This window comes from Simochromis diagramma, unplaced genomic scaffold (assembly GCF_900408965.1).
Source record: "Simochromis diagramma unplaced genomic scaffold, fSimDia1.1 OVJJ01000802.1, whole genome shotgun sequence".
Taxonomy (NCBI): Eukaryota; Metazoa; Chordata; class Actinopteri; order Cichliformes; family Cichlidae; genus Simochromis; species Simochromis diagramma.
The window spans coordinates 19,311,672-19,326,107 of NW_024387492.1; the positions used below are offsets into that span (position 1 = coordinate 19,311,672).

The 14,436-nt window shown below is 41.4% G+C and overlaps 1 protein-coding gene across 7 annotated transcripts in view; it reads left to right on the plus strand.

Moving 5' to 3' along the window:
- ncoa1 (nuclear receptor coactivator 1) overlaps positions 1-14,436 on the plus strand; it is an 82,598-nt gene that overhangs the window by 48,972 nt on the left and 19,190 nt on the right. For all 7 annotated transcript variants that reach the window (XM_040018580.1, XM_040018585.1, XM_040018587.1 and 4 more), the window contains 8 exons: positions 341-507; positions 1,640-1,746; positions 1,864-2,041; positions 4,793-4,972; positions 7,606-7,698; positions 8,573-8,713; positions 9,564-9,711; positions 10,895-11,885. In XM_040018580.1, the coding sequence (XP_039874514.1) occupies positions 341-507; positions 1,640-1,746; positions 1,864-2,041; positions 4,793-4,972; positions 7,606-7,698; positions 8,573-8,713; positions 9,564-9,711; positions 10,895-11,885 (2,005 nt within the window). The remainder of the gene's footprint in view (positions 1-340; positions 508-1,639; positions 1,747-1,863; positions 2,042-4,792; positions 4,973-7,605; positions 7,699-8,572; positions 8,714-9,563; positions 9,712-10,894; positions 11,886-14,436) is intronic.

Sequence of the window (14,436 nt, forward strand, 5' to 3'; positions counted from 1 at the left end):
TTATATACTTGGCCATATTGATTAGTTTAGGACAATGTACTTCAAGTACAGTGTAATTTAAATGTAACTTTTGCCGAGCAGAAACAGTGAATTGATTCATTTTTAACATGTCAGGTTTTGCTGCTTTTCTTTCTCACTTTAAAGTAAATGTCACGGCTTTCATGGTTAAAAATGTCAAAATCAAAACAAATCTAGTTTCATTAGTGCTAGAGAATCAGTTTTCTGATGTTTTTAAAACCAGATAAGTACTGAAAAATCACCCAGAAAAGTAGTACTGATTTAAAAACAGCTGTTTTAATGTGAACTTTGCTTTGAGTCTTTGTCGGGTCTGTTTCTGCAGTGCGGAGAAGCGGAGACGGGAGCTGGAGTGCCGCTACATCGAGGAGCTGGCGGAGCTGTTGTCATCCAACATGGGCGACATTGCCAGTCTCAGCGTTAAGCCCGAAAAGTGCCACATCCTCAAGAGCACTGTGGACCAAATCCAGCAGATCAAACGGCGTGAGCAGGGTGAGGAAACACGTTTTCTGTACGGTGTCTCCACAATTTCTGTCAAATATTATGCTCTTTAATTTTCTTTATAATTTTCTGCGTAACTATAATGTAAACCAAAAAAATCATAAAACCTTTTATGTAAATGTTTAAACAAGGTTTGCAGGAGTAAACCAGGGTATGCAAAAAATAAACCTCCACATCTGTAAGATTTGTCACCTCAAGTTTTCAGTTAAAGCATACATTCTTATCCTATCTCGACAGATGTGGGGAGGAAAGCCTTGGCTGTCTTTGTGAGGCCACTCATTGACATCGGTGCATTCCTAAGACTTAAGTTTAACCATCACAAAATATCTGATAAACTTTCACCTTCTCCCTGACCTGAGCCGGTTTTGTAACCTTAACTGTAAAACCAAGCTTTTACCCTCAAACAGGGATTTGAAAGCTTGTCAAAGGAGTTTAGAAAATGTAACCACTCTGGTGGTCTAAAGCTGAACTTTTTTCAAATAATATGATATATTTTTTTTCTTTGGTTTCCAGTAGTCTGTCTGCTCTGTGCAGCCACACACATGTAGAGTGCTCTTTATTTCAAAACAGTAACTGTATGATAATAAATTGTAGCCGTACAAAACAACCTTTTTCATTCCATCCATGAACATGTGCTACACTTGTTAGAATAACACGGTAAAACTGTGATATTTACCTCAGTGTTTATTGTGCTATGAAATTCGCTGAGACTCAAAATGGGCTTTTTGGTAGGCACCAAATATCTCTGTTGGCATTAAAACCCCTTTTTTCATAGCATAGCAAACGTCGTGTACGGGTTTTTAATAGTGCTGTCAGCGTTAATCTCGTTAAAATGACTTCAACGCCATAACCGCATTAATGTGGCAAATCTCCATTAGCGAGTTACCGCGGATCGCCCCGTGCGTGGTTCTGCACGGCGTCAACGTGTTAACATGTTGACGCCGTGCAGAATCACTCATTATGACGTTATGGCCTTAATAATTTAAACGAGATTAACACTGACAGCACTAGTTTTTAAAAATAGGCTTTATACTTAAAAAACCAAAAAAAAAAAACAACAACTGTATTGCAAAATATTTAATGTCTCTGTTGTTCTACCCCCCCCTCCCCCCCCCCCGGGCAGAAAAAGCAGCCCTCCTTTCTCCAGATGATGAGGTGCAGAAGAGCGACATCTCCTCCAGTAGCCAGGGACTGATGGAGAAAGAGGCGTTGGGGCCCATGCTGCTAGAGGTAAAACAATACATAGGAAATCCTGGTTTGTGTGCCTAACATGTTGTTTACTCCTAACTAATACACACGTTCAGAAAATCTGATTTAGTTTTCCCTCTCTCTGTTCTTCCTGTTAAGGCGCTTGATGGGTTTTTCTTCGTTGTCAACCGGGAGGGGCGCATCGTCTTTGTTTCTGAGAACGTGACGAGTTACCTTGGATACACCCAGGAGGAGCTCATGGCCTCCAGCGTCTACAGCATCCTCCACGTGGGAGACCACAACGAGTTTGTTCGTAATCTGCTGCCTAAAAGCCTCGGTGAGTGAGCAGAATCGATTTTAAATGCAGCGACTGCAATGTTTTTGAGGGATATTTAATAATCACTTTTTCAGCATTTTTAAATTTCACCATTTCCATGCCAATGAAACCCATTAAGGAGGCAATAAAACTCACTGTTAAAAAAGCAGAAGAATCTGTACACGGCACTCAAATCCAAATGATTAAGTTGCTTTATTAAAAGAAGATTTTGTAGCTAAGGCAAATTTAAAGAGCTGTGAGGAGAGGTAGGAGGATGAACTGTGTAAATTTTAAATGAACAGAGTTTTAGTGCTTCTCACAAAGCTGCAAATTATGTTAAGGGAGGAAAGTGTGTAGAGGCGGCACATGCGTGGGTGAAGAGTATTGAAACATAGACTTTCTATTCTGTGACAGTGTATTTTTTTCTTTTGTGTGTGTGTGTTTAGCTCCAACCTTGAAGAGATTAGAATGGAAACGTAGGGGCCAGATGAGGGGGATTTAAGGACAAAAGATAACAGAGTGCACTAGGCAACAAGGTTGAATTGTTGTATTTTCCATTGGTCTTGTAATTCAGCACCAGGCACTCCAGTGCTTCTTTTTTTCTACTCAGAAACAGATATTAAAGAAAAATAAACTCACAGAGACACTTAGCAGATGGATTTTTACCATCTTAGGTTGGTTGTCAACATTTAGCTTATTCTTAAATCCTTTAGTGCTTCTTCTTTGTGTTGCTTAACAAGGATTTGCAGCCCTTTGTAAATTAATATAAATTTTGATATTGTATTTAAAATTATTGTTATTTACTAAATGGACCCAGAACAGTAAAATGGAAGGAGAGAAGAACAGATTGAAACTGAGTTTTTCTTCTTTGACAGTATATTTTAGCTGTTGGCGCTTCCTTTCAGTTGTCTGTTGATACTGCTGATTTAGCGCTGCAGCAGAAAACAATTGCGTGTATGAAAGAATCCGTTAAGTAGACATAAAGTAAGAGGCTAAAACTAGTTAAAAGGAACACAAAATTATTGATTTATCTTTGATTAGGCAGCAGAACAAAATGCTTTTGTGTTTTTTAAATGTTTGCAAAGTTACAAAAATTGCTTCAAGGCAGTTATCCCACAAACACTGGCCCTGAATTGGCTGCACCTTGTTTCCTTTCTGTAACTTATCTACCTCACTGTGTATCAAATGTAACAACTAGTTCGGGATTCAAACAAATAATCAGTTTATTTAAAGCTGTGAAAAGATTTGTTGTCTTCCAGCTTCATTGGTTTGTGGTTTTAAACTCATGAAGATATGTTACTATGAAAGGCAAGTTTTTACCTTACGTAGTAATGGCATGCAGTACGCAAAAAAATAGAGCATTCCTTGTGCATGGAGAAAGCACATTAATAGTTAATTTTATTGCAGTTTCCATGCACTTCCAGCATCTGAGGAACTGAAAACCCAGTGCCTCTACAATGCTAGGAAAATCCTCAGTTTTAGCCTCAGTGCTACATTTGCTTCGAATTTTATTTTGTGGGTTTTTTGGTTTGTTTATTTTGTTTTGTTTTTGTAGTTTGTTTTTCCCCCTCACAGTCTAAAGTAATGCTTATTTGTCTGTTAACTGATTATAAAATTTCCCAGAAATGTGTGAAATATCTTTGCCGTGTCTTCATCCACTAACCCCCAATCAGTCGCCGCCTCTCCCCAAGTCTGGTTCTGCTGGAGGTTTCTTCCTGTTAAAAGAGAGTTTTTGAATGTGAAAGTGAGTGAGTGGTGTTTGGTTAGAGCTGTGAGGAACTGGTGTTCCTCCTCTCACCGGGTGACTGCTGGTATAGACTTAGTTAAGCAGTTACGTAGTATATAATCATTAAACACGTTAAAAGTACTAGGCAAATGTTTTAACTTGATACTGTTTCACCGGTTCCGCTGACATCTGTCCATTTGTGTCCACTAATTACAAATTCCACTAAGCATTCCTTTCACTGTGTGAATCATGTTTGGGTGATTTGGTGCTCTCTCTCTGTGTTATAGGCTGTAAATTGGAAAATAAATTCCTCGCTTTCCCCTCTCCCTCTCTCCCACTCTGTCTCATCGCCCACGATTAGTGCCGAGACGCGCAGAGGCCAGCACAGCTCTGCTGTTCCATCTGTGCCTCACAATTAGGGTTATAGCAGATTGATAGCCCTGCTTTAATTGAGTGCAACATTAAATTATGTCCCAACCCCCTGGTGCTGTATGAAGCTGCTGGGGTTAAGAGTCTTTCTGCACGAAAGCCTCAATAGCAAAATCTTTTCTTGTTTCACACAAGTGTGACGGGTACAAACCTCCATAGTTCTTAGTTATGAACTTGTAAATGAGTAAAATATGATGCTGATATTAAGATCAGACATTCTCATCTAAGCTGTTGTCTTTTTGTCCTTTCACCATAAATCTCATTAAAGGAGTGATATTTGTGTAAGAAAGAATGAATGCATAGATGCAAAAGTCATTTTCTTGTCTTTCAAATGTGTGCAGCAGATTTGGATTTGCAAATGCCCTGTTGTCTAATTTTTAAAATGTGTGCAAAACGCATCAAAGCGTCCCACTGTCAGCATTTATTTTGCTGCACTTTGTGCAAATCAGACAAGCATTTGCATCTCTAGTTTTAGTGCTAAATTAAAAAAGGATGGCGTTCCTGAGGGTGATTTGTACCAGGTTTAGTAAAGAGATTTTATCATGAAGTGGTGGAAATGATGGGACTTTGTTTATTTTCTCTTTCCTCATCAATATTTAACTTTCTCTTTGTTGTAGTAAATGGTGTCCCGTGGCCGCAAGAAGCTGGGCGCAGGAACAGCCACGCCTTTAACTGTCGCATGCTGAAGAGACCACCGGACGAGGTGGATTCGGAGAACCTGGAGGCCCGGCAGCAGTATGAGATCATGCAGTGTTTCACCGTGTCCCAGCTACGGACCATGCAGGAGGAGGGAGATGGTACATACATACATATTACAACACAGCCATGAGCCATTTCCTACACTGAATCAGTAGATTGTAGTTTTTAAAGCCAATATCAATAGGCACTCATCAGAGTATAGCCTTATGATGATCATGGTTTGAACTGACTCAGTGTTAACAGCTGAATATAAATCTATTTAGGTATTGCACCAATGTGTGCATTCTGCACCATTCTTTGAAGAAAAAATATCTTGAACTTGCTCACCAGACTGGCTGGTATCAGTTTGCATGTTTAGGAATTGTTATATAAGACAGCTGAACAAGGGTGTCAAATTCAGGGCCGCACAGAGGAATAAGAATCACTTTCTTCTTCACATATGCCTACAAGTATTACCAAGCCTGTTTTACAGGCCTGAACATGACAGCTCAATAGCCATATAGGAAGTCTGGCTGGCTTCAGATTTGCCCCAGGTGGGATTTTGCTTTGACTTTGGCTCATGTGATATAGAACATACAGCAGCGGGCCTGCTATTATTACATGTAACATCCTAATATCCTCCTGCTGTTCCCATGACTTCCATGATCCTTGCCTTTAGCCTCGGCTGAGGTTTTACTGTTCTTGTCAGCACAGAGTTGTGGCTCTCACCACATTGTTCACCTATGACACAGTTCTTTGAGCATTTTGTATTTCCTTCTTAGCATATCTGTGTTTATCTGAAACGGCCTTTAAATGGAACTTATTATGCTTTTCTTTATTATACTTTCCTCATTTCCTGTTACGCATGTACTTGTACAGCAGTTTATGAGTTATTGTATTTATCCTTTCTTAGTGAGCTTCTTCACCTTTATAATCTATTTAAGTTACATTAAAGGTTGGTGGTGTTTTGGATGCTGTAACACAGGGATGTATCTTATCTTATGAATGGATGATGGAGGAACAGCATACTGGAAGAACGCTTGCTTCAAGGAAGAGGAGCTGAAACGTCACAAAATTCCAGTAAAGGATAAATAAGGATTTTTTAAAAATGTGAATCACGTAAAGCTGTTATAGTAGCAGTGTCTTTCTATCTATGGGTTTCCAGTGCACTCAGAGTTAAAAAAAAAAAAAAAAAAGACAAAGAATAGTTTTAGATATGAAGTTTTAATTAGTTATTTTTTAAAACTCTATTAGTAGTGTTTCTCTTAGGTGAGGGAAGCATGTTTTCGCTTATTGAAACTTGTTTATCTGTTTCTCCCGAATCCTGAAAATGTTCTTGGCTATGTCAGGAATCAATCCAATTTAAGAAAATAATGGATTTGGCTTACACAGAAGGTGATCATTGTTGATGGATAAATACTTCTTCTGCAGTTATTTTATGACTTTTTGCTGTTGATGCTGCCACCAAAACCTTTCACTCGCTGGTTAATTGGACTGCCATCAGATTGTTGGGTGATGTTTTTAATGTTCTTTGGAGCCGCTGGCGCAGTAGCCTTGATGAACTGTGTGATTTTTCTTTTTTCCTGCATTGCAGACTCATTGGGCTGTTTGTTCTGTCTGCTTTCTAGTCACTTTGATAAGAGCTGGCCTTGTGGATTGGAGGACTCTCTTCTTGTGTGTGGAATCTGGTTTAGTGGCTCCTACTTCATTGTTTGACATGTTTCTATAGAAAATTGGCAAGAAAATGTTATTTTTGTGTTCCAGCAAGCTATTGTTTCGTCCGTTTTGTAGTTCATTCATTGAACTTTTAACTATAAGTGTTTTTGTGTTATTTATATTTGTTGTATTTGCTGCCAAACATCTTGAAAGAAACTGTTTCCAAACAGCTGAACTGGTTTTGCTTCTCTTGTTGATCTTTCTGTCATCTTGACTTAAATTAAACTAAACTTGGGGAGTGAGTTTGGGCTTTAAGAGATGTGTGATGCACTGTGAACGAGAGGGATGTTCTAGATTTATGGTGCAAGACAAAACAAGACCACCATTGTGGGGCAAAAAAATGCAGCACAATAAATGTTGCAAGCTGTTATTGTAATTGAACAGTGGTTGCAAGAAGGAGGATGTGTAGTTGAAGGTCTTTGATATTCACTACTTGGATTTAACAAATATCTTTTAATAATACAGCGCAGGTATAGGGCGGGAATTTGGTCCCCGCTCTCCTGTCTCACAGTTCATACTTTTATTGCTATTTTTCAGACTGTTTTTTGGATTGAATTCTTCATATATTTCAAGAATATCCAAAATCCACTGTAAAAAGAATCTGTTGTATTTAAGAAAATTGTATTTAAGGTTTCCAAAGACAGCGATTCGTGTTAAGTAATAAGAATATGGACTGTATGCTCCCAAGTAATGGATATTTCTACTGCTATAGAGTTATTAATTATATTTCAGCTGATAACAACCTTGTTCAGTTGTTATCACCATATTAAGTAATAATATAACTGATGATCTTCTCTTTTGTGTTATATCAGTCTTGCAGGTGATAAACATTTAAAACTAGTTTAATGAAATCCTGAAAAACCTTAAAAGTATTCAGCAATTTGTTGTCTTGACACAAAAGGGAGTGAATCTGTGCATCCCTTAGTCTTTAAATTCATTTATATCACCTCCATTCTTCAGCTGTTGTGAAGTTTTTCTTTCTTTTACTGACTGCAACAAACATTTACATAAACCTCGCTCCTTGTGTCCTCTTTAGACCTGCAGAGCTGCCTGATATGCATTGCCTGCCGGATGCCACGAACCCAGCCTGTCAGCACGGAGTCTTTTATCACAAAGCAGGATCCCACAGGTAAAACACACACGGGCGTAAGAAGAATCACGGGAAGGAGATTTTGAGACATTAGAGTCATAGAAATTGAGGGGATACTTTACAGAGGAAATAAAAATCTCATCGTCTACACCCATGGTTCTCAAACTCTTACCTGTGAGGCTTTGGGGCCCTTTGTAGCACCGCCTGTGAGGTCAGCATTTATTTTATTCAACCACAGTTCATACCACGCTGTGATATATCAGCACAGAACAAGGCTTAGTAAGTCTGTGAAGGTTCTCAGTCATCCAGGTCATCGTAGTCAAAGGAGCTGAAAGGTGAAACGTCTTCAAGCAACTTAAAGAAGTCCAGACGCTTTTCTTTGCAAGCTCCTTTGACAAGGCTTAGTAAGCAACTCTCTTCAGTTTAAACATTTCCCGTTCAAGACATTAAAGGAACTAAACCTTTATAGCACAAAGAAGGATAAGGGGGGTGTCAAGAATTGAGCAGATACCTCACGTGTTGTTAAAAAGGCTGTAAATGAGTGTAAAAATCCAAATACTAACATATATAACCATCCTTTAAATTCTCATCTGCATCCCTCAATAGTATGTTCACTCCCTTACCTCGCGTTCAGTCACTAAAACTCAAACACATGTACAAAATTTGCTTTACTGTATTATTAGAATGAATTTATATCCCACCCAGGCGAAAGCCTAAGATCTTGAAAAATTACAGCAACAATGAGGCTTAAAGATCATTTTAGAAAGTATTCGGAGATTTTCCCTTTTTTTTTTAAATTAAATTCGTTTCTCAAAGGTAACAGTGTGAACCCTGAAAGTGTGAAGTCTGCTGCAGTTGTTGAAATCAGTGCAGGCTGATCTTTTGTTTGTGTGTGTGTGGTGTTTTAATCCAGGGAAGATCATCTCCATAGAAACTAGTGCTTTGCGAGCGACAGGCAGGCCTGGATGGGAGGACCTGGTCAGGAAATGTATCTATGCTTTCTTTCAGCCGCAGGGCAAAGAGCCCTCCCACGCCAAGAAGCTTTTGCATGAGGGTGAGTAGCTACTATTGATTTTTTTTTTTCTCTTCTCTCTCTCCCCCCCCTTTTGCCTCCACTCTCAGAAATTATTGACACGCTCACTGCCGGCTCTGTCATGGCTGCAGGAGTTTCTGCAACATGTCAATGGCACTATAGTGAACTGAGTAGAATACTAAATATTAAAAACTTTTCAAACTAACTTGGATCCACCTACATCGAGAGAGGATGTTTATGTAGATTTATGGAGGTGATAACTTCGCTCTAGGCTTGTAACCAGTAATGAATGAGGTTGATTGATTAGTCTGTAAGGTTCCTGCAGCCCTGCAAATTATTATTCTTATTTATTTATTTTTTACCAAGCAATAATTACACACTTAACTTACTAAAAGATAAGGAACTAAAAGAAGTCGTCACACTTCAGAAGTTAGTTATACATCGACTGACTTGGCTTAATTTCAGCTTGGCCGCTAACAGAAAAGTGACACATTCCTGAGACGCTGCTCCTCCACATCAAAAGAAACCAGTTGAAGTGGTTCATGTATCTGAATTAGAGAAGTCCTCTGTGAGACCATAACAAAAAAACAAACCCTGCGCTGGGAGCATCTTGGTGTCCCCCAGGAAAAGCTGGAGGAGGTGGCCGTGGAGGTATCTGCTCCTATGACCTGGATAACAAGATGGATACATGAAGATATGTCTCATATGTTCAAGCTTATCAGAAATGGATGCGGTAAATCTAAAGCACATTTAAGCAGCAGGCTAAAGCCGAGGTGGAGCATCATCTGTCACCTTGTCTTATAACACAGATGTCTGCCTCAGAATGACCTTTTTAGGCCTAAATCCTTTATTTCTCTTTCATTCTCAACAGTGATGACACATGGGACCGCAATCAGCCCGCTGTACCATTTCACTCTGAGTGATGGCACTCCGCTTAGTGCTCAGACCCGCTGCAAGTTCTGCTGCCCCCCCAACCCTGATGTACAGCCCTTCATTATGGGCATTCACACTATTGACAGGTACTGTGACTGAACACACACACACACACACACACACACACACACACACACACACACACACACACAGGAGATGACTGCAACTGAGCCTAATCTTATTTATTAGTGGATAAAGTGATGTTTAACAACCACATGTAAAAGGTCAAAGATTTTAAAACTTTGTACTTCCATGGTCAGAGTTAATTATCCAGTTTCAGAAGTTAGCCTTAGTGTAGATGTTATGATAGTAATTTACTTCACTTTGTGTCAGTAACAAGTGGTATCTCAGAGTAAAATGAATTTTCATCCACTGAAGTGTGCACAACATGCACCTGCAGAGTCCCATGCATGTTAGTTTCCCAGTTATGGTCTTTTTGGGGGATGTTGCAGATGATGCTGGTATTTTCAAGGATTTTAAAAATGCTCTGACTTTCTCTGAAGTTCTACCAGCTGCGTTAAAGTGTAATTAAACTTGCTTTTATGGTAAAATGGGTCAGTGATACTTTTCAGATGAATGTGCGCCTTACACAGTAATTTGATCATTTATGACAGACTCATTGAATGTGCCGAAGAACTGAGAGAGTAACTTGCCACAGCCATAAGGTGCTGGGATATCTTGAAAAGTGCTTGAATTCAAGGAAAAGTGTGGAAACCCAGTAAGGTTGTTGTTTTGGCTTGTTGTAACTGAATTCTTACTGAATTCTTCAGAATTTCCTTTTCTCACTAGAGTTTGATTATTCTAGTTTATTTTATTATAATTTTTTGTTCCTCATATTTAATTGATATTGTCTTAATTAGATTAGATGAAACTTTACTAATCCCTCGGGTGGGTTCCTCTGGGAATTTCAGTAATGTACTGATTGGCCATTTTATTACATTTTATTTGATGTTTTCTCTTCCATGCAAGGTGCAGTTTGACTTATTGATTGTTAACAGAAGTTTTTTAATCATCAGCAAACAAAAAGTGCTACAACAAGTGTTCTAATATGGATTTTCATTCTTAAAGCTTGTAATGGAGATAATGAATGTTTAATGTTTTTTTCACTTTATTGATTACGGGGAGAATTTAAAGAGCAGCAGACAGAGAAGCCTGGATGACGCTTGAAGCCTGGATAAGGCAGACACTGATAGAAAATGGGGTGTTTGTGGACGTGATATAAAGATGTGGTTGACATCTTTAATTTTCCTTCGTTTTTTCTTTTCCCAGGGAACACAACACTGCTAGCTCTCAGGAAAACACTAACCCCAGCCTTCCACCAACCCTCAGCGGTATCGCCCAAATTCCCTCCCGCTCCCCTTCCCTCCCCCCCAGCAGTAATTCAACCCAAGGCTCAAGTCTCGCCACCGCGGGCCTTCACACCAACAACAGCAATGCCTCTTCCCACGGACATAATCCAGCCACGCCGACAGGCTACCTGACACCCAATCGGACGAATTGTCCCCAGCAGGTCAACAGCCCCTCTCCTTTGAGCAGCCCACTTACAGCAACCCCTACCTCTTTTATGTCGCCCAGGATGCCACGGGCCAGTCCTGGGTTAGGTGGGAGCCCTCGGGTACCAGGGAACCCCTTCTCTCCCTCCACACCTGGCCTCCATTCCCCAGCTGGGGCTCTAAGCAGTGGAGGAAGCCTCAACAGGCAGCAGTCTAGTGGTGATGGCAACAGTAGCGCAAGCGGTGGGTCAACAGGGTCTTTCTCCCTGTCCTCTCCGGTCCTTCAGAGACAAGCCAGTACACCCACCGGCTCCTCTATTCGACCTCCGTCAACAAAACCCTCAGATGGAGGTGAAGAAGGGGGAGAGGACTCTGTTAAAGCCCCCCTTTCTTCTGCCTCACAGCTGGGTAACCCCAGACTCAATCAGCTCCTGGATAGCAATGGGACTGGAGCTGACGCTAACAACAACAGCAACAGCATCCACTGCACCTCCTCACCTCATCCACCTAACCCTGCTCCTGCCCCTCAGTGCCCTGCCTCCCACAGCAGTCTCACTGAAAGACACAAGATCCTCCACCGGCTGCTTCAGGACAGTAGTCCCAATGATGCCTCCACCACCAGTGAGGAAGGAATAAACAAAACTGAAGTTGAGATCAAGAAGGAGCCACCTGCCAGTCCGGCGCTGGGTGCAGGACCTCCCAAGAGTGACTCGAGAGAGCCACAGGACCACCAGTTGCTTCGTTTTCTCCTGGGTACAGATGAAAAGGTATAATATGGAAGCCCAAAGCTTTTTTTCTTTCTAAATTCCTTTCCCACCACACCACATATGGAAGACAGGTTCTCCTTGTGCCCCACTGCCAGTCTTATGTTATTAGATTACTGTTAATCTTACAGTGGACGAGAGCCCGGACACGACCACTAGTGAAATGCTTAATGAAGTACAATTTAATAATGTTATTTATTTAATATTACTTCTGTGTTTTGCTACTTTATGCTTAAAATCAGCACATTTTGGATACAAATATTGCACTTTGTACTTAAAACCATTTATTTTAAAGCTTTAGTTACAAGCAACTCCACTAAACGATTGTTCTAGATAAAGCTGCCCAGCAGTGTACAGCAGCAAAATTAAAATTATATAGACAATTTGGAATCAATTACAATGATCCAGTATTAGAATATATATACTGATTTTATTTTAGATACTTTGTATTTTAGGTCCAAACTATGATAGTTTTACCTAAGTAGGGTTATGACTATAAGAGATCCAAAAGTCATTTGAAGTTGCCACTTTTTACACAATTCCAGCTGTATTGGAGTGCAGGGCTGCACGTGAGCCTGAAAGTATTAGTAATTGCCTTCTATACTGTATTTATTTCTAATCTGATATTCACATTTGTTTCCTTTCTGCTGCCACATAAAACAAAAACTAAAAAAAATAACAGTCTACAAACACATCCCTACTCAACCCAAAAGATGAGAATCAGAACCATAACAGCATCTGAAATAATAGTTAATCATTTTCACTTATTGCAATAGAAGTCTAGAATATAGGGCATTGCAAATACTATAAAAGGAAACTTAAGGTTATGTATATAACCCCGGGTCTCTGAGTAGCATGAGTGAGTGTCTCACTATGGGAACGCCTCCTGCGTGACCTCATCAGAAGCTCAAATACCATTACGCCAGCCCTTACAGGCTGGCTAGGTGACGCCCATGTCAGGAGGGGCCAGTGCCTCCCTATATAATAGGCTGACATAGCGTCAGATGTCATTCAAAACAAGCCCACCTCTTCCTCGCTTCCATAGCAAGGAGGGCGGTCTGGTGAGACACTCACTCATGCTACTCAGAGAACCGGGGTTATATACATAACCTTAAGTTCTCTTTCATAGCATTCGTTTCATGTCTCACTATGGGAGAAATACTGACTCCCGGATTGCCAGACATGCCTGTTAAGAAGACAACCGTCCCCAACAGCACTTCACAGGGGAGAGGCCCCCACCCGGGAAGAACCTGCACTGAGGACTGAATGTGCTAGGTTAGGTGCTGTCACATCTAACCTGTAAAACCTAGCAAATTTATGAGGGGAGGTCCAGCATGCAGCTGCACACACCTCCTGAATAGAAACTCCCCTAAAGAGAGCCCATGAGGTTGCCAGACCTCTAGTGGAATGCGCACGTAAGCCAGCAGGGGGCTGAAGGCCCCTGCTAGTATAGGCCAGGGCAATTGCTCCCACTATCCAATGGGAGAGGCGCTGTTTAGACACAGGCTTTCCCATATGTGGTTTAGCCCAGGACACGAACAGCTGGTCACTTTGTCTGACACTCTGGGTTCGGTCCATGTAAATGCGCAGAGCACGGACTGGACACAAGGTATGCAGCTGCTGTTGCTCCTCTGAGGAGAAAGGCGGTGGGCAAAAGGCCGGCAGTTCTATAGGGGAACATGTGCCGACAACCTTCGGGACAAAGGCAGGGTTGAGCCGCATACTGACCCTCGTATTATCCGAGGAGAACTGAATGCATGACTGATGCACTGAGAGAGCGTGGATCTCTCCCACACGTTTAGCAGAAGCTAAAGCAATTAAAAGAGCAGTCTTCAAGGACAGAAATTTTAACTCAACCTGTTCCAGGGGTTCAAATGGGCAACAGGAGAGCGCAGCCAATACTGTGGGAAGGTCCCACGATGGAGCCAACGGCCTAGACGTAGGCAATTTACGCCGTGCACCCTTCATGAAACGGCATATTAAGGGATGCTGGCCAACAGTCTTTCCCTCAAAACCAATATGGCAGGCCGAAACTGCTGCCAAATACACCTTGATGGTGGAGAAGGCTTCACCCTTATCAATCAGGGCCTGAAGAAATGACAGAATCACAGCCACAGAGCACTGAAAAGGGATGGCCTGTGATTCTACGCACCAGCTTTCAAACACATATAGCGTCCTAGTAGACGATGCTCTAGAACAGTGAATAGTGTCGATAACACTATGAGGGAGCCCCACCGTGTTCAGGTTAAACCACTCACGGGCCAAGCCCATAGAGCTAGCCTCTCTGGGTGGGGGTGGAATATTTCCCCCTGTGCCTGAGACAGGAGGTCTCTGCGTAGTGGTAACGGCCAAGGTGGGCTGCACAGCTGCTGAAAAATCTCGGCCAGCCAGTGTTTCCCTGGCCAGTGCAGGGCTATCAGGATCATATAGTGACCTCTCTCTCTCACTCTGGCCAGAGTTGGAGAAATGAGGGCCACTGGGGGAAAAGCATAGAGCAGGGTTCTTGGCCACTTGTGAGCTAGAGCATCCACCCCGAGTGGAGCTTCTTGATCAT